At 40.9% G+C, this 20,406-nt stretch overlaps 1 protein-coding gene across 2 annotated transcripts; it reads right to left on the bottom strand.

The window, feature by feature from the left end:
• Positions 1–872: 872 nt before the first annotated feature.
• On the bottom strand, positions 873–19,158 carry LOC113546998 (protein FAM124A). 2 transcript variants are annotated; one of them, XM_053234267.1, is made up of 4 exons: positions 18,854–19,158; positions 18,381–18,415; positions 8,486–10,703; positions 873–4,419 (listed from the first exon to the last, which is right to left on the bottom strand). In XM_053234267.1, exons 3-4 carry the CDS (start codon positions 9,305–9,307, stop codon positions 3,718–3,720), a joined length of 1,524 nt encoding a protein of 507 aa, XP_053090242.1. In that variant the 5' UTR covers positions 9,308–10,703; positions 18,381–18,415; positions 18,854–19,158; the 3' UTR covers positions 873–3,717. The 2 variants fall into 2 exon arrangements, with proteins under 2 accessions (XP_053090242.1, XP_053090243.1); XM_053234268.1 differs by having other exon boundaries at positions 8,486–9,204.
• Between the last annotated feature and the right edge of the window lie 1,248 nt (positions 19,159–20,406).

The raw sequence follows: 20,406 nt of genomic DNA, 5'->3' as shown, positions 1-20,406 counted from the left end.
ATGCCACAAAGAATTGAGGCTGTTTTGAGAGCAGAGAGAGGCCCTACCCAGTATTAATATAGTGTTCCTAAAAGGTTCAGTGAGTGTATACTGGCATTTACTGGACAGTGTGCCCTTCATTTGTTCTGCCTCGATGCACAGCTTCTTATAATGACTGAGAGATCTCTCAAATGGGCGGAACCTCATATCCAATTGCCAATCACTGAAGCGGTAATGAACATCACTTACATATTAAACATGGCTGTGCTAGTCAGAGGAACAGCATGCTCTGAGGCAATCAAACGTGGAATCAAATTTCTTACCACATTATTGACCTGCTTCATCCAGCGGTACACTGATGATTATAGATTCCTGCAGTTATCAGCTGAAGATCATCATTTATGGATTAGGGGTGTATTGCAATGCCATTATCTGTACCTGTTACTGTATTTAGATTCAAACCGAAAGTGGGCATGGTCTGTAATGGAAGTATAGTTTTTTTATGTTAACCTTTTCCCCTATGCCCTAGAAACATTGGAAAACACTGAAAAAAAGGCTGCTAGAAAAATAAATCATTTTTAATTCACAATATATAACCCCAAATAGCAGTTTGACTCCCTGTGAAACTAACTTCATCAAAATTTCTTTAGTTTTTGGGTTTATTGCATTCTAGAAAGATCAGAAAAGTTTACTGGTCACATTATCAGAATCTAACAGGAGTCAGTGGTGGCTCAAATGTTAAGGGTCTGTGTTACTGAGCACAAGGTCAGGGGTTCAAGCCCCAGCACTGCCCAGCTGCCACTGTGGGGCCCTTAACCATCTCTGCTGTATCATAGCTGACTCTGTGCTCTGAGCCTAGCTTCCTAACAAGCTGGGATATGTGAAGAAAAGAGGGTCACAGGGTTCTTCAAATCTGTAGAGTTTAGCTCCAAACTCAACTGACTGTAATTTTCTAGTAATCCTGAAGACCTTGGTTAGCTTCTTCAGGTGCGTTTGATTAGGGTTGGAGCTAAACTCTGTAGGACAGTGGACCTTGAGGGCCAGATTTGAAGAACCCTGATCTATCATGTTGGTACAGGTGTACAGTTGGTAAATACATAGTCCTCACGCTGCTTGATACATTTTTCTTTTTCGATCACAAAAATACTTTTGTAGCAAGTGGGACACAGTGACCTACCAGGGACAAGTTTTAGAGAATAGTTCATTTCCTTTGATATGTGCTCTAATCGAATTTCTCATAGTCCTTTTGTAATAGGTTTTTTTGTGATATTCCAAGGGATTACACATATTCCAACTGTTACCAAATAGGTGATATTTTGATAGAAATTTCTTTTCACGGTACTTACAAACTGATGTAACGTCACATCCTACCCTTGAACTGCATCCTCAGCCCACTGCTGTACTCCCTTTACACCAGTGACTGCACGGCTACACACAGCTCCAACAGGCTGGTGAAGTTCGCCGACGACACAGTGGTTGTTGGCCTCATCACCAACAGTGACGAGAAGGCCTAGTTAGAGGAAGTAAATATCCTCTCCACATGGAGTCGGAATAACAGTCTCTCCCTGAATGTCACCAAGACTAAGGAGATGATTATTGACTACGGTAAGAAGCACATGAGGAACTACAGCCCCCTGTTGATCAATGGGGCCACAGTCGAGAGGGGGAGCAGCTTCAAATACCTTGGGGTCCATCTCACAGAAGACCTGTCATGGACTACACACACATACAGCTTGGCGACAAGAGTGCAACAGCGTCTCTACCATCTACGATGTCTGGCCAGGTTCAGGGTCTCTCACAGGGTGCTGAAGGCTTTCTACACTGGGGCTGTGGAGAGTCTTCTCACTGGAAGCATCACCACCTAGTTCGGAGGCACTACGGCCAAGGACCGGAATGTACTGTCCAGAGCGGTGAGGACAGCGGAGAAGACCATCAGGACTTCTCTCCCCTGCATCACATACATCACAGAGAGACTCAGGAGGAGTTTCTACCTTCAGGCAATCCAGCTACTGAATGAGGACACTTGAGAAATCTGCATATTACTACCTCACACACAGACACACATACACAAACAGTTGCACTATGGACAAACATAAACTCTTGCACTACTGCACTGTTAAGCATTCCTCCAAGCTGCCAACATTTTTTTTTTTTACATATAACGTCTATATTTTGTCTAATAGATTCTATTGTTTCATTTTTCTATTTTATTCATTATATTCTGCTTTTATTATATTCAGCTTTTATTATATTCTGTTTTATTATGTATCACTGTTGCACTGTGGGACAAGGCACTAAGGAAAAACATTTCACTACATTAATACATCACATATAGTGTGACAAATGTGACAAATAAAGAACCTTGAACAAAGTAACTCCTTTTCTTCTGAGCTGTAGTCACTTACTGCTTTTAGCACAGGAGAAACAACACCATAGCTCTGTTTATGACACTGTTCATTTGTAAAACACCCAACTGAACACTGTAATTAAATATTTGGATAAAATCTATTCACACATACCAACTGTGCACCTGTACCAACAGGATAGATCAGGGTTCTTCAAATCTGGTGCTCAAGGTCCACTGTCCTGCAGAGTTTAGCTTCAACCCAAATCAAACACACCTGAACAAGCTAACCAAGGTCTTATTACTAGAAAATTTCAGGTTCGTATCTGTTCACCCACCAGAGATATTCAACCTGTAAATCTTAAGAAATTGCACTTTCTTGCCCCCATTAAAAAAAGTCTCAAACCTGAAACCTATGTACCCCTAAAAAATTACACTCGAAACCTTCTCATCATAAATTGATCCTAATAGTGGAACTGTGAGCAATCTTGAGCATTACAGGACTTAAGTTCTAAGTCTAAGAAACAACAATGTTCAAATTGCTTGTATGTACATGTACCTTGTAATGCGTTCTAGAGATCATTTTTTGTTCCAAGGAGCTATGACCACCCTGAGCCGAGATATTGAGGTTTCCGTAAACAGCTGTATAACCAAAATTTGTTGTGTCACAAAGATGGCCGTCATGTATAAACCAAGTGAAATGATTAAAAAAAAATGGTGGTTTTGCAATGCCAATACATAGAGGTAATCACTCAAAAAATTTAGGAAAATTTAAAATGGTCAAGCAACCAGCTTTACAATTATTGGACCACATGAGATGGACAGACCCAAAAGAAAAAGACAGCAGAGAGTTGTTTTTTATTCTTTTAACCAAGCAACAGCCTATACTGACACCACATTAAAATCATAATAAAATAAATCTTGTGTACAAATCCAAATATGTTAGCAAGTTAAAGTTTAGAACAAACACTTCTGGCTGATTTTTTCAGCTTGTTCCTAGCTACAAATGAAAAATAATTATAACATGCATCTTTTTATAGCCAGTGACAGCTGTAACATTAGATGGTTAAATTACATTTGTAAATGTTTGTCAATATTCTGCATATATGAAGCAAAGACATATTTACAAAACATTTTAAGGAGCATGTCTTAGCAAGTTCATATTTACAAAGTGGTCTTTGAATGAAATATATAAGTGCGGATCACCCACTTTACAATTAGCATTTGCTCACCTGCACTGGGCTGGATTTTACTTAATTACAAAGTAATTAAATGACATGTATCCAGGGAATTAAAATAGGTTCCTTAAATAGTCTCTGGATCTACTGTGAGCCTGAACAGGATCAAGCAATTATTGAAGATGAATGAAGGTTTCATTATCCAGTGATTGTGCATCAGATGAAGAACTCCTGTTTGCCCTCCTCTGTGCAGTCTTTAGTTATTTCTGAGCTATTGCTCTGATGCTCGCCTCTATTCCACTTTGAATTGGCCTGAGGAGCACACACACTTTTTTGAAGCAATGCTGTTTTATTTAAGGGTTTTAGAGATGATGCATTGCTGAACAACTGCGGAGGCTCAGATAGAGGCTGTGGGACTCTAGCTTTTGAATTATTTTGTGTCTGTGGGAGCAAGTAAGCTGAGATCACAGAAAGATCTACAGATCTGCTGATTACTGCTTGTCCCGTGTCTACATCTGTCTCTTCGGCTCCTACTAATGTGTCTACATTTATCCGGAACCTTGGCATTGTAAGAGAGAAGGGACTGCATGGATGGGAGGTGGAAGGATAGGTGCTTACTGAATGAAATGCTTCTGTTGCCATTGAGATTAGGGAGTGAGTGTGGAGATCTGTCCATCCAGCACACACAATTTCCTGGCTACACTGAACACTCTCTATGTCTTCCTGCTTACACTGCAGTGATAGGGGAGTCTGAGAAGTCTGCATGAGCGGATTCTGAGTGTGGGAGTGGGAAGTGATTTGGCAGTGACACTTCCGATAGGCATCAGGGCCATAACCGTTTGATGGTGGAAAAGAGGGAGTCTCTGAAGATGGAGAGGAGGGAATGGTGTCCCTTGACTGTTCTGATGAGCCCTGTACCTGAAGGAAGAAAGCACACAGAAAAATTACAGCTTTTTTAAATACTAATCTATGGTGATTGACATTAGCACACTATATAAGTGCAGTGTTATTATTGATCTCACAACTTTCAACTCAACAGTTCAAGCATTTAATACTTATAATACAAGCATATAATTCTTAAGTATGAAATAATTAAAAACATTGTTTTCTTTCATTTAATCCTGTATGTGGAAAACAAAAAGTAGAGCAAGTACAGAACCCTGTGGAACACTTGTGGTCTCCCTGAGTGGGTGTATTTTGGTATGGACTTTGGCACAATCTCTCTGGACCCCAAATCCCCCCATCATGCTGTTATATAATTCAAAGCTGAATTTTACTCAGAGCTCGTTTAAAACAAAACATTTGTATGACTTCTCTGCAACTTTGTCTAATTTAAAATTGAATGGGCAGTTACTTTAAATATGTAGTTAGCTGTTTAGAAACAATGCAGATTTCATAAGAAACAGCTCTCTTGCATCGTCTGGGAAAGCGAAATCGCTCCAGCCAACCTATTTTTTAAAACCACTGTAATGGCAGAATGAAAACTGGATAGTTAATGAAACAATGTATTGTTTTACTTCTGTTTTTCAGCCAATTAAATTTCAGAATTTCCAAGCTACTTTATTTAAAAGGAATGACTTAATCCTGTCGAAATGTGAATAAGGAGACAGACACATAGTAGGAACCCTTGTCGATTTCCATCTTGTTTATTCATACATCTCCACACTGGGCAGCAGTCAGGGGGCTTCTGTCATTTCGGAGATAGACTTTTCTGAGCTGCCGTGCTCCTTTGCATCCAAAGTGCACATTGAGCTAAAATGATGTTCATAAAAGGTCACTGGAATCATCATTGAAATTCTAGATTTAACCACCCAGCCAAATGGACACATCTTTTAGTTTGTTTAATCACATTTCATTGACTAGCTCTGGTGTGGACTAGCTACTATGGTGAGAAACAGGATTAACCAATCAGAATCATGCATTTTTCTTGTAGCCAGCTAGCTACAGTCTGAGCTCAGGGATATTGAGGTGACATGCAATGAAGTATAGGAAGTTTAATGCAAGAGGAGAAAAATAAAGTGTAGAGCTGGTTTCATGAGGTATGTCATTTACCCCTATTACTAGCATATTATTCTAATCATAAAGGTATTTTATGGCAACATCAATAACATGGCATTGGTCAACAGCAAATCATTAAATAATAAATGGTTATATAACAAATATTTCCTAGCTGTACCACTGCTACGTACAGATGTTAGGCACAAAGGCCCTTATTCATCGAAGTTGCATAGAAAGGAGTACAGATTTGTACACAAGTACAGAATGAGAGTACAAAGCTTCTGTCTTAACATCATGAAACAATTGTATGACATGAAATTTCATATGACTGTTTAAGCGCAAGTGATTTAAGCACAAATGATGAATTAGCTTCAGCTGCATGGAAACAAACCCCCACTAATACCTTTGGGGGCATGTCATATATGCATATTACATGTAAATAACGATATTTATCTCATATACATCCAAAATATTTATTTGACCGAACCTGAGTTAGAGGTGCTTTTGTCAGAGATTGTTGTCACTTGTCACCAACGGTACTATATATTGGACTTTCACACCCACATCCTGAAATAGATGCTCAGATTGGTATTTTTTTTTAAAACTTTTGCTAGCTTCTTGGTTCTTGTGTTTTTGCCTTAACCCACTGATCTTGACTAAGTTTTTGGATTTGTCTACCTGCCTTTTATTAAAGTACGCTCAAATGCAACTGCATCCATTTCAGCCTCCCATTATATGACATATATGGACTATATTTATGGAAAGGTTTTAAAACAGGTCAGATAAGATTTAATCGAAGCTTTATGTATAATTATACTTACTTATTTAAAAAACCGAAAAGTAGACTACCACGATGAGTAAAATCGCATCCTGTTTTGCATTAACCTCAAAAATGCATAATGACATCCAGTTGTCTGTCAATAACATGCCTGTCCAATAAGACTCAGCACCCAAATTCACTGTGCCTGTTGTATGCAAATTCTCCTAGCTATTCAATCTGTTTTTTTGCTATTGACTAGTGAGTTGATAGGGTGGTTAGCATGTTTGCCTTGTGCCTCTGGGGCTGGTGGTTCAATTCCTGCCTCTACTAAACCCCATTACCTCTTTAAACTGAAAGAGACCCTTGGGACCCTTAAACATGTATGAATAAACAACACTTAATTAATGTTAGGGTCAAATCTGAGTCTGATGGTGTGGTCTAAGTTGAAAGTATTAACATCCCCCTGCTATAGTCATGACTGTAGTGATAATACTATATGCTATAGTCATAATACGTTATTGATCCACCCAAAAATAATTGGAACTTTTGAAAATTCCCCAAATGTGAATATCTTGACTGCATAAATCTGGCAGTGAGTAACTTTTCACAGATCACTGGTATTTAAATTGTAACTGTACAAACTTTCCAACTGTACAACTTTACAAATGTCCTTATATTGTATATTTGGGTAACATATAATGTATTTTTTTTTATCTCAGCGAAGGACTACAGAATATGTTAAGTGTTCAGACCAAGTGTGAAAATGCCCTTATAGTGCCTTAAAGTTTGGACACATTTGAATGCACAATTCTCATCATTTTAAAGAGATTTTTGCCCTCATACATCTTTTATTTGGCAATTAATGCTTCTTATTCTGATTGGTGTTTTCTGTTAGACTGAAGACACTATGTGTGTGTGTGTGTGTGTGTGTGTGTGTGTGTGTGTGTGTGTGTGTGTGTGCGTGTTTTAATATTTGTTACTTCATGGCACAACAAAACACATCTTCATGAAATACTGAAACATTCCCATAACACTGAATTAATGTTGGAATATCTGGCAGCTTTATATCTGATAGAAATATCTGACAATATTGAATATATGGGGACAACTGCATTTTTTGTTTCAGCTTTTATTAAAAAAAAAAGTAAACTTAAGGAGCGAAACTGTCTCCTTTGGGTTTTTAAGGTGAAGTTTAGGTGTAGCATAGCATTAATTAGCTGCATTAATAATTATGTAAATGGAAGGACCTCACTAGGATAGTAAGACAAACGTGTGTATGGGGAGGGGGGCAGAGGTGGGTGAGGAGGGATGTCACATTGTGACAAAAGTCCACTGTTTCCTACTCCACACCTCACTGCACTGAGAGCTGGGAATTTGCCGTCCTTTTCCTGTAGGTCCTTTCCTCTCTCTCTCTCTCTCTCTCTCTTTCTGCCTCTGCTTTTCTCTATCTCTCCTTCTTACTTTTTTCTCTCTTGCTTTCACATCAAACTGCCATCCTCTCCATCAGCTCCTCTCCATTACCCTAATTATTAATCATGGGCACCAGTTATGTAGACATCATATCAATTCTTTCCTTTATGATTATATACTTTAAGTTCTTTTACTTTCTCCTCTCTCACCTACTTATCCTGACATTAAACAGAGGTAGAAGCACATTATACAATATTTTACTTTAGTGTATTGGTTTCATAAAACTTTGGGAGATATACACAAAGCGTTAGTGGAGCAGAAATGCTTCTTTCAGCTAAGATGTGTGAGCACACTCTTCATGCAGGTCTGTGGAATGAGTTTCAAAGTTGCCTGTGGGGCACTGTGTGTCTTGGAGGCAGATTATTGTGAGCTATTTGGCTCAAAGACAGTTGAAGGGAAAAGCCTTCTCTGTTATGACACCTGTAGCTCTGTGTTAAGTCATTACAGAAATTTGGAGGCAGGTCTTTGGCGAGACTACTTTCAGATGAAGGGGGATGTATCTGAGCTGGCATATGTTCATCTGTAATTTCCAGCCAATTCAAACCTGACAATCTCTTCCCAGCCCACACCACACACACACACACACACACACCAATTTAGGGGTTTCTCATCAAAGGGGGTACTTCTGCAATCTTTTACATTTTTTATTTGTAAATAACTTTGCAAACCCCCCCTCCCCCCCGAAACTTCAGTATTATGAGCTAACTAGCTCATTCATGCAATTCTAATCAGCACACACAACACACAGAGTCTCACCTGCAGCAATATCTTATTCCCATCGTAATCCTTGGTTTGCCAACGTATGTCACTGATTGGTCTACAGGGATAGGGCAGAAGTGGTATGAGTCCACCCATATTTGTCACACGTATCTCCATAAAGGTGCATTCTGTGGGGGTAGGATCCTGTCCTCGTGGCGACCTCTTAAATGATAGCTGAATCTCCATATGGTGGTTGGAGTAGACCACACAGAAGCTATAAAGCCTGTTTCTCTGTGCTAGAGGACGACGCAGAAGCAGTCTGTAGAGACGCACCTGATCATTGTAGGTCTCATATCTGCAATAAATAGTGAATCTTACAATCTCCTTTCCATGTACCTGCCGCAAGGCCCAGAGTGGTGTTCCAGGGGCTAGTATGAAGAAATCCTGCATTACTGGGGAAAATGATAAGTCTTTTACTTGCTCTGTGTGGTGGTAACGCCATGGAGGGCGCCTCAGCTGCTGCTCATGGCTCTCTTCCCTTCCAGAACCTTCTTGCAGGAAGAGGATGACAGATAAGCACGGACGAAGAGATAGTTGGAGGTCCGTGAGGCACTGTGGCCTCAGTTGGGGCCTTTCTGCTCGCTCTGACACCCTGAAGAGGGTCAGTTGTGGGTGGAGGAGGGAGAGGAGTTGGTCTGCAGCACTTTGGAGTGTTTTTGCCTCACCTGGATCTGTTATGATGTGAACAGAAACGAGGAAGGGGTCTTGCAGGAGGTCTCCCATAGACAAATCCCATGGACATGGACAATGAAAAAGAGTTGGACTGAGAGGAAAGCAATGAACATATAACTGAAAACAAATTTTAGGAAAACAAAACATTTAGACATTTAAAACAATGCTTCCATCGAAAACCCTACATACAGTTTCCTGTAGACTAGAGTGTCAAACATATGGCCCGTGGGCCAGGATCAACCCAATAAATGTTCTGATCTGGCACAGTGTGGACCGTAACAGATTTGAAATATTAGAAAAAAGAGCTAGTCTTTGTTAATCCACTAGGGGCAAAATAGTGTAGTAAACTCAGTGCCATAAAATCTACCAATGACAAAATGTGTGAATGATGTAATTCTTTAAGCTGTAACCATGGCTCTTTCCAAAAGATCTAACTTAGGGTTTTCACAGCAATGGAGGTACTTCTGCAATCTTTTATATTTTTTATTTGTAAATAATTTTGCAAACTATATTGATCCCCCTAAACTTCTGATGTGATCTCAGTGACTTTGCCCAGTCTCTAGAGTTTACACAAAATGGTACAAAAACATCCAGTGAGCAGCAGTTGTGCAGGCAGAAATGCCTTGTTGAAGAGAGGTCAGAGGAGAGTGGCCAGACTAGTTTTAGCTTGGATTAGATTGGACAGGATTGCTATGAACACAAATAACCACTGTTTACAACCATGGTGAGCAGAAAAGTATCTCAGAATACACAATGCATCCCAGTGGTTTCCACTCTGATCAGCCAAAAACAGGAATGTGAGCACAGGCTCACCAACTTAACAGTTGAAATTTGGAAAAACATCATCTGGTCTTTTTTTCCAGTCTTCCACAGGTCTTCTGCTGTTGTAGCCCATTTGCCTCAAGGTTTGATGTGTTATGCATTCTGAGATGTGCACGCGCACGCACACACACACACACACACAAGTAAAATAATTAATTAGAAATAGTAAAGAGGATTAATTTCTGCACTGAACAGGAGGTGTTTATTTGTTCTCACCTTTACTTGCAAAGATATTTTTATGCTTTTTGTGATAAAGTAGAAATGAAAAAAGCCAGTGGAGTGATTGATTCATTAAATGTATTTTCTATATGTCATGTTTCTAGGTATTTCCATTAATACATTAGTAGAATCCACAAAACACACACATATCATAAGCCAGGAATTATGTTTTTCAATAATAATTATTTTGGGATATTTGTCCTTTATCATTATAAAATAGGAAAAGAAGTTAAAGTTCTACTTTAAACTATTTCTTGTGTACTGGTAGTACAGTACACTGGGCTACTTACACCTTTTCCTCATTCCCTCTTTCTCTCACTCATTCAGCTTTCGCTCCCTCCTCACTCAGGGGACTTGTCCTACTTTGTTTGTTGTTCAAGGTTGAGGGCATGATGGGGCGAGGGAACGCTGTGCTCTTACAAACTTACACACACAAACAGAACCCCCCCATATATACAAACTCACCGGCAGCAGACCTCAGTGCTGTTACTGTATTGCCTTCCTGTAAATTGTAAACGATTACATGTAATTAAACACACTTTCACAGAATTACCTCTGCAACAATTTACATCAGTTAAACCCAGTTGAAAACAGAAGATAAATTCAGTGCAAAAGTCACTCCAGTACATTTGCAGTGAAGTCAAATTTACTTTTGTCTTCAAACATTTGAGAATTTTTCAACCTTGAAAGTCCACAGCTGACTAATGTACTGTAAACTTTCTACTGTTAATGAAAATTCAGGAACATACAAGAGATGGTTAATAATGACTAGTTATAAGTTACTAATGTTAGTCCACAAATTATTACAATTATTAGTCATAAACCATAGCTTTCTCTCTGGCCATTTAGAAACAGGGACTGCAATATTGAAATTACATTACTGTCTAAATCTACACCGTGCTCAATTTAGGTACACTTACTTAGTATCTACCCTCATTGGCCCTTTTATCAGGTCAGCTTAACATAGAGGTTAGTTTGTAGGTTTATAATTACTGAATATAGCCCATCTGTTGCTCTGCAGTTTGTCAGCCCTTCTCTGCCCTCTTTTTAACATGGGATGGAAAATAGACAAGAAAATATAGTTAGCTGGCTACCTGGCAAGATCATGTTAAATGGGTTGATGTGAGTCTGATGGGACAAAGCTGGCAAAATAGTCTCAGTGCTATCATGAGACAAAAAGTCTGACATATTTATTAGCCGTTTATTATAACAAAGTTCAGAGAAATTCACAATGAAACTTTCCATTTCCTGTTTCATCTGCCCTTCCACTAAGGAGACACCTCTATCCTGCTTTTACTGAATAGTCTGAAGGTGAACAGAGACACAGAGCAGACTATTTAAATAAACAATCGTCCATGACAGTAAAAGGTAAAACAGTTTTATGGCCATGATTCAATAATGGTTCCACTGCATGAACGCTTAGGACTTAATGTCCCACTTTATGATGGACTATTTCCAAGGGTTAGATGAATAACTCCTTTTATAAAATTGACTAGTACTAAGAACAGTTAAATAAATAAAATTAGTTTAATTTTCTAATTTTTGTTTTATGATTACTTCCAATTAATGAAAAAAATAAAAACATGTTGTGACAAGTATAACGGAAATCGTGTATATATATATATATATATATATATATACACACATATATATATATATATATATATACACACAGACACACACACACATATATATATATATCCTCCAGAACAATGTCCTCCAGAACTTTTCAGACATATTTTATATTATATATATTTTTTCAGATAGCCTTTAAGAATGTCTTTGACAAAAGAAGAACGTATTGAAATCATTCTCATTGCTGGATCGGGAAGCTGTCGCAAGGTTGCGATGGACTTTAAAAGGAAACAAGCACATCACACAGTACACTGATGCAAACTGTGTTGAGAGAGACAACTCCGTGTGTGTTTACAAAGAAATGGCAATCATGTAGATGATGTTTTGTAAATAAAGTTACATTTTGCTAAAATTTCCCCATGTATGGACATCCTGTGTGTGTATATATATATATATATATATATATATATATATATATATATATATATATATATATATATATATATATATATATATGTACTGGTCAGCCATGACATTAAAACCACTGACAGCTGAAATGAATAACATTGTTTATCTCAGTACAATGGCACCTGACAAGGGGTGGGATATATTAGTCAGCAAGTGAATAGTCAGTTCTTGATGTTGATGTGGTGGAAGCAGGAAAACTGGGCAAGCATAAAGATCTGAGCATCTTTGACAAGAGCCAAATGGTGTTGGCGAGGGTCGGAGCACCTCCAAAATGGTAGGTCTTGTGGGGTGTTCCCGGTATTCAGTGGTTAGTACCTACCAAAAGTGGTCCAATGAAGGACAACCGGTGAACCAGCGACAGGGTCATGGGCACCCAAGGTTCGTTAATGCTTGTGGGGAGTGAAAGCTAGCCCATCTGGACTGAACCCACAGAAGAGCTACTGTAGCACAAATTGCTGAAAAATTTAATGCTGGCTATGATAGAAAGGTTTCAAAACACACAGTGCGTAGCCACAGACTTGTCAGAGTGCCCATGCTGTCCCCTCTCCACTTCCGATAGAACTTACAATGTGCACGTGAGCATCAGAACTGGACCATGGAGCATGAAGATGGCCGGGTGAGAGCAGAGGCAATGTGATGCTCTGAGCAATGTTCTGCTGGGTATCCTTGGGTCCTGGCATTCATGTGGATGTTACTTTGACACATACAACCTACCTAAACATTGCTGGAGACCAAGTACACCCCTTCATGGCAACAGTATTTCCTAATGGCAGTAGCCTCTTTTAGCAGGATAATGCGCTCTGCCACACTGCAAAAATTGTTCAGGAATGGTTTGAGGACCATGACAAAGAGTTCAAGGTGTTGACTTAGCCTCAAAAATTCCCCAGATCTCAATCCAATCGAGCATCTGTGTGATGTGCCAGACAAACAAGTCCAATCCAGGGAGGCCCCACCTCGCAACTTACAGGACCTAAAGGATCTGCTGCTAACGTCTTGGTGCCAGATACCTTCAGAGCACATACCTTGGTGCACACCTTCAGAGGTCTTGTGGAGTCCATGCCTTGACGAGTCAGAGGTGTTTTGGTGGCACAAAGGGACCTAAACAATATTAGGCAGGTGGTTTTAATGTTATGGCTGATCAGTGTTTGTGTGTGTGTTTGGACACCAACAATTTTCATAATTTTGCCACTGGATTTGAACACTGGATACCACCACAATGGATTTGAAAGGAAGCAATCAAGATGTGACTGAAGTGTAGACTTTCAGCTTTAATTCAAGAGGTATAACAAAAATATTGCATTAATCATTTAGGAATTACAGACATTTTTACATAGTCCCTCCATTTTCACAGGCTCAAAAGTAATTGGACAATTGACTGATAAGCAGTTTCATGGTCAGGTGTTTCCTCAATATTTCATGTCAAATTAAGGAGATAAAAGGTCTAGAGTTGATTCCAAGTGCTGAATTTGCATTAGGTAGCTGTTCATGGGAACTCTCAATATGTGATTCAAAGTGGTGTCGATGCAAGTGAAGGAGGCCATCATTAGGCTGAAATAACAAAACAGACCTATCAGAGAGATAGCAGAGACTTTAGGACTTTAGCTGTGGATGGAAAGGAGGTGGGTCAAACCAGCATGGTGATTCTCCTCTGTGTCTTGTTACTGCCAGTCTACTTATTTGTGTCTCTTTGTGCTTTCAGTGACCCTTGTAACTGGCCAGAGAGAGAGTGAGAGTGTGATACAGCTGGCAGAGCTGTACCCACCTACCCACCCATACACAGAACTGGAACCTGATGGAGCGAAAGCAACAAGTCTGGGACAGACCCATTTTCTGTTGTTGTCCTGTTTTTGTTCTACAACAACTAAAGTGGATGATCACAGAATTCTTTCCTTGTTGAAGAAAAACCCCTTCACAACATCTAGCCAAGTCAAGAACACTCTTGACGAGGTATGTGTATCGTTGTCAAAGTCTACAATCAAGAGACGCCTTCATGAATGTAAGTACAGTGGGTTTACCTCAAGATACAAGCCACTGGTAACTCTCAAGAACAGAAAGGTCCTATTAGACTTTGCTAGAAATCATCTAAAAAAGTCTGCCCAGTTCTGGAACAAGATTCTTTGGACAGATGAAACCAAGATTAACTTGTACCAGAATGATCAGAAGAGTATGGAGAAGGAAAGGAAGGGCTCCAAAGCATACCACATCATTTGTCAAACATGGTGGAGGCAGTGGTTATGGCATGGGCACGTATGGATGCCAACAGAACTGGGTCACTGGTGTTTATTGATGATACGACTGCTGATAGAAGTAGCAGGATGAATTCTCAAGTGTATAGGGCTATATTGTCTGCTCAGATTCAGTCAAATGCTGCAAAAATGATAGGACGGCGCTTCAGAGTACGGATGGATATTGACCCAAAACATACTGCGAAAGCAACCCAAGAGCTTCTTAAGGCAAACAAACGGAATGTTCTTAAATGGCTGAGTCAGTCACGTGACCTCAACTCAACTGAGCATGCAGATTGGTTCGAGCTGCCAGGAAGGATTTGGTAACTCATAAAGTCACTCTTTACATTCAAACTTGAAGATTAGAAAAAAAATCACCTGGTCTTTATCCATTCTTCAACTGTTCAGTTTGGGTGAGCATGTGCCCGTGACAGCCTCAGATTCTTGCTCTTGGCTGACAGGAGTCGAACCTGATGGGTTCTTCTGTTGTTGTAGCCCATCCACCTCAAGGTTTGATGTGTTGTGCATTCTGGGATGCTTTTCTGCTCATCACGGTTGTAAAGAGTGCTTACTTGAGTTACAATAGACTTCTTGTCAGCTCAGACCAGTCTGGTCATTCTCCTCTGATCTCTCTCATCAACAAGGTGTTTCAGTATGCAGACCCTCCGCTCACAGGATGTTTTTTGTTTTTCGCACAGTTTTGTTGTGTGAAAGAGCCTGTTGTGTGTGAAAATCCCAGGAGAGCAGCAGTTTCTGAAATACTGAAACCAGCCCATCTGGCACCAACAACCATCACCATGGTTAAAGTCATAGAGATCACACTTCTTCTTCATTCTGATGTTTGATGTGAACATAACTGAAGGTCTTGACCTGTATCTGCATGATTTTTTTGCATTATGCTGCTGCCACCTGATTGAATGATTGGATAACTGCATAAATGAGCAGGTGTACAGGTGTTCCTATTAAACTTCAATAGAGAACACAGCTAGATGCCCACCAAGAAAGCACAGGCAGGTCTGCAGTTGCAGTGGGAAAGCTGGGCATTTCCAGGATCAGCCTACATGGAAGTGGGAATACTGAACCAGATCCCTGATGCGCTGCAGGCCTCCCCCGATTGAGCAGGAACGTACCGCGTGTCATTGAGTACACAAGAGAGTACACATCAGGCCTTCGTGTACTCAGGGTTTAATCAAACCACTGTCCATCGAATCCTGATTCACTGCAGGGCATTGGGGAATGTGCGATTGGTGAAGGTGAGGTGTGTGCACAGGGATGTTCACAAAAATCCACTGGTCCCAGTCAGTATTAAATTCCGGGGGGCAAAAGCATAAAATGGAGGTGGTGGTTAGTCCTTGCCTCACCCATCCACCTTGGCAGGGATTCCCCTGTGGGATTTTCACTTGGAGCAGTCATGCGATGAGACCCTGAGGCATGTCTTTCGACCAAGTGATGGTCAGCAAATTCAGCCTAATGTTGCGCTCTCCTACCCGTATTTCCCAATTATTAAGGGTAGGTTATATTGAGTGACACAGGACACTTGAACTAAAGAGGAAACGACCCAGTTGTTCGTACAAAAGAGCCATCGGGAAATTATTCCAGGTGGCTCACCATATTCTGATGGTGGGGCACTTATGGCAGGATGAGACACTAAACCAACTAATGGCTCGTTTTTATTGGCCGGGCATTTGCGGCAATGTTTGCAGGTGCTGGGCGGCATGTTGCGAATGTCAGCTGGTGAATCTGCTGGCCACCCCAAAAGCATCATTAAGTCCATTAACCTTAATCTAGGTCCCGTTTGAAAGAATTGGTATGGTATTGGTATTGGTTGGGCTATTAGAAAGGTGCACACAAGGATATCGCTTTGTGTTAGTCCTGGTGGATTATGCAATGTGATATCCGGAAGCTATGCCTCTGTGCAACCTCACAGCATACAGTGTTTCAGAGGCACTCTTCTGTGTTATCTTCCGAGTCGGGATCCCAAAAGAGATCCTGACTGACCAAAGCACTATGTTTATGTCACGGACACTGTGCAAGTTCCGGAGGTAAGTCTAAAAAGTGAGGCCCAATTCACCCCAGTCCACTGTGGAGACCACCTTTCACCGTCCCAGAGAGCACAGGTTGCCAGGTTGCAAGAGGAAGTGTTTTCACCTCTACCCGGTTGCACGGATCTCATAGAACACTAATGAGACTCCTCCAGGTGTGGTTGTATGCATCCCATACTGGTTACCTGAAAAACAAACAAAAAAAGTGGTTCGGGATGAACTCAAGGCTAGGCTCAACATGTAAATAATCCAGGAGTCCCACAGTGACTGGAGCAGCCTTGGTGTTCTTGGTGTTTTTGTGTGGACTTTAGCAAAATCAACATGGTGTCTAAATTTGACGCATATCCGATGCCTCACATTGATGATATTCTCGATCTGTTAGGCACGGCTCGCTTTTATTAGACACTGGACTTAACCAAGGGGTATTGGTAGATTTCCTTGACTCCAATATCTCGAGAGAAAACTGACTTTTCCACTCTTTTTGGGTTACACCAATTTTTATCACCATTCCATTTGGATTGTTTGGAGCCCCAGCAACGTTTCAGTGTCTCATGGACAGAATCATCCACCTGCACAATGCATATGCCGCTGCTTATTTAGATGACAATGATTGGCAGCAGTATTTACAACATCTGAGGGCTGTCCTGAGATAGTTGAAATTGACAGGACTCACAGCGAACCTGAAGAAGCGTGCAATTGGGCGGGTCAAATTACGGTATCTGAGATTCCACTTGGCCATAGGCAGTTGCATCCCCAAATTGATAAGACAGCAGTGATTGCCTGCCTGAGACACAAGATCAAAAAGGGTGTGAGGCAGTTCCTGGGGCTGGCTGGCTATTATATGAGGTTTGTACCTAATTTTTCGGATGTCACCAGCCCGCTGACTGACCTCACTAAGAAAGGAGTGCCAGATCCGGTCCAATGGATGGAGTCGTGTGAGCAGGCTTTCTGCCAGGTAAAAGCGGTTTTGCGTGGGGGGGGCGCTATTGCATTCTCCTGCCTTTTCTCTCCCCTTTGTTTGGCAGACTGACTTGTTGGACAGAGGGCTGGGGGCTTTGTGCTTTCAGGGACTCCCGTAACTGGCGAGAGAGAAAAGAGAGTGCAAGATAGCTGGCGGAACTTGCAAGACACGCACAATACACACACACACACACATTCACACACAGCATGAACTTGATCTTGACGGATAGAAAGCTGCGACACTGGACAGACCAGTGTTTTGATTTTGTTGGGTTTGTTGAAAGTGCGCTGAAAAGCATGGACTGAATTAATGTGAGCCCGGAGCGCCGCTAAAATTCCGCCTGTCTCCCGAGTCTTTCTCTACAGTCTCCCACACCAGGGTTCCACAAGGGTGTACTTATTTTTTTTCCCATGTGGTTTCTGTATGTTGGTTTACGTTTTGGGGAAAAAATGACTACATATTGAAATCTGTTGTTTTTTGTTGTTGCTGTCACTTTATTTGGTTATTTGTTTGTTTATAGAAGTTGGTGAGGACCACACAATCATTATATAGGCCCTGACATAGAACATAGAATTGAAGGAGGGTGTACTTTTTTCCCATGACTGTATTTGCTTTCTTCTCTTGTCTCAGTCAGCACTGTTTATATAAGAGGGCATTAAGAGATGTACGTGTTCCTGTGTGTGTTTGTGTGTGTGTGTGTGTGTGTGTGTGTGTGTCTTTCAGAGCAACCATGTACTTCCAGATTAAAGGGCTATTATTGGATATAATCCCTCCACTGGGAAACAAGAGAATTAGGGAAAGGTCATATACTGTAAACAGAAGTGCAACACCCAAGTAGCTCTTAGATTTGAGAGAGAGAGAGAAAGAGAGAGAGAGAGAGAGAGAGAGAGAGAGAGAGTGTCACTTACTGTTTGTTGTTGATGACACTGGACTGGAGTCTCGCCTGGAGACAGACAGACAGACAGAAAGATAGACAGACACCAGCTCTGTGAGGTGCTTTGAATATGAAAAAAAAACAGCCCTCATAATAGAGATAATGTTATATCTGCAAAACCATGAATCTGAAATTAGAAATTAGTCCATCTTTCATTGCAGCACGACTGGCACTTACAATAGCACTGCCATTAAGACTTATATGACAAAATTATAAAAATATGAAAAATATGACAGAATTTATTACAGAATTGAATTTATGAAGAATTACCAAAAATGCCCCCTCCCTACACACAACAGATGAACAGATTGATCAAGAGGGAAACAGAAATTGCCATCTTGCTCTAGTTCATTTCTGGAGACTTAATCAAATAGCCAACCACTTATTCATGTTTCGCATCCTATTGGTTTGCATCTACACTCCAGGCTGCTGTACTGTATCTCTTACCCAGCGGTTTCTGCTCCCCGATCTGCGCGCTCATGTTCGGTCGAGTTCTTCTTCATCTCAGATGAAAATGACATTCATGTCCTTTATGGCGCACAATTCTCCCGGTTTTTCCCCCTCACAAGCCTGAAGCCCATAAAATAAAACAAAACATTCCCGTAACTTTTCCCTGTGAAACAGGTAACTTTAAACTTCGTAAATAACCGTTCACTGCGTTAGGATGCTTTTTTGGACGTCGCCTATCCTGCGTCTGGCGTAATGACTCGCGGCGGTGATGAAGGCCGGGGCGCGCGCTGCTCCGCGGACCACCTTTCACGCCAAATCCCACGGCGTGCTCGCGCCCCGCTGCCGCCACCCGGAGGTTAAACGTGGTCAACAAAGTCACGACTCAGTTCAGTTATTCGATTTCCTCTAAAAAATGCACCAGTTTTATTTAGATTCAGTACTCAGATTCAGGAAACAGAACATTAAGTGAAAAAGTGAGTAGCTGTAGGGTCACAACACAAATTTTGGCTGTGCGACAGTGTAAATTTGTACGACGACGTTTTAGGGTCGCTGTTTAAAAAAATAAAAATACAAGATTTTGAGAATAAAGTCGTAATACTATGACAGGATATGGTGCATATTAGAGCAATGACAATAAAGAAATATTTTACTAGAGAAACTTTGAAAGGAATGTGCAAGAAGAAAGGAAATGGTCTCTTTTGTTGGAGGAGAGACTGCAGGCAGTGGTGGATGGAAACATCTGCGGCGCAACAGCTGTCCTGTGATCAAGCGCACAATGCGTTATGGCACGTGAACGCGCCTTTTCTCATTTCTTCCCCTTTTCTTCCTCTCTTTCTTTGTTGTATAGACAGACCTATGTGGCGTCATGACATCAGCATAGCTCATGGCTCATAGGCTCTGGCATGGTGTTCTGTTAATTAATTCAGATGTTAAAAAAAGAAGTAGGGGGAAAAACACGAGGTGATCAGGTCTGAATGGGCTTTACCACTCAGCTGAAGAGCTAGCTTTTTATGCATGTCTGTAGCTGCTTTATTGGGTCTTTCTTTTGTCCTCTGATCCACCAGTGCTTTCCCACCAGTGCGTACCTCACCATGTCCACTGCCTTCGCATTTGTCTGACACTTAGGAAGGAGGTTTTTGGCTGAGCTGGAGCTTGTGTATTACTGTAGACATTGGAGTTCTATTCCTGCATTGTTTCAGAATGCTACTGTGCTGCTGTGCCTTCCTCATGACTGGGAGGGTCTGTTACACCCTGCAACCACAACCACAACTAATCGTCCCCAGACATGTGTGCCATGCAAGATTTCACAACATGCTCACAGACTAATTAGAGGAGAGAAATGGTAAGAGAGAAGCCAACGGTCACTTGAAAAGAGTTGCAAGACAACCTGATAGCAGCAGAAATAACAGTTACACAGAGAACAATAGTCAGTGAACTGCGCAATGATCATCTTTATTCCTACACCTCGCACAAAAGTCCCCTGCTAAAAAAGCAGCACAGAACATGCATCTGAAACATAAACACAATCATTTAGACAAATAACTCTAACC

This window comes from Pangasianodon hypophthalmus, chromosome 5 (assembly GCF_027358585.1).
Source record: "Pangasianodon hypophthalmus isolate fPanHyp1 chromosome 5, fPanHyp1.pri, whole genome shotgun sequence".
NCBI lineage: Eukaryota > Metazoa > Chordata > Actinopteri > Siluriformes > Pangasiidae > Pangasianodon > Pangasianodon hypophthalmus.
This window is presented reverse-complemented; position numbering and strand designations above follow the sequence as displayed.

What these genes read in the sequence shown, in the direction of transcription:
- LOC113546998 (XM_053234268.1), bottom strand. Translation starts at nt 18,927, where the DNA reads ATGTCATTTTCATCTGAGATGAAGAAGAACTCGACCGAACATGAGCGC. An exon ending in AGTGTCATCAACAACAAACA is followed by an intron (nt 9,205 to 18,380) that starts GTAAGTGACACT and finishes TGTCTATGGGAG; the next exon opens with ACCTCCTGCAAGACCCCTTC. An exon ending in GGAATAAGATATTGCTGCAG is followed by an intron (nt 4,420 to 8,485) that starts GTGAGACTCTGT and finishes TTCTTCCTTCAG; the next exon opens with GTACAGGGCTCATCAGAACA.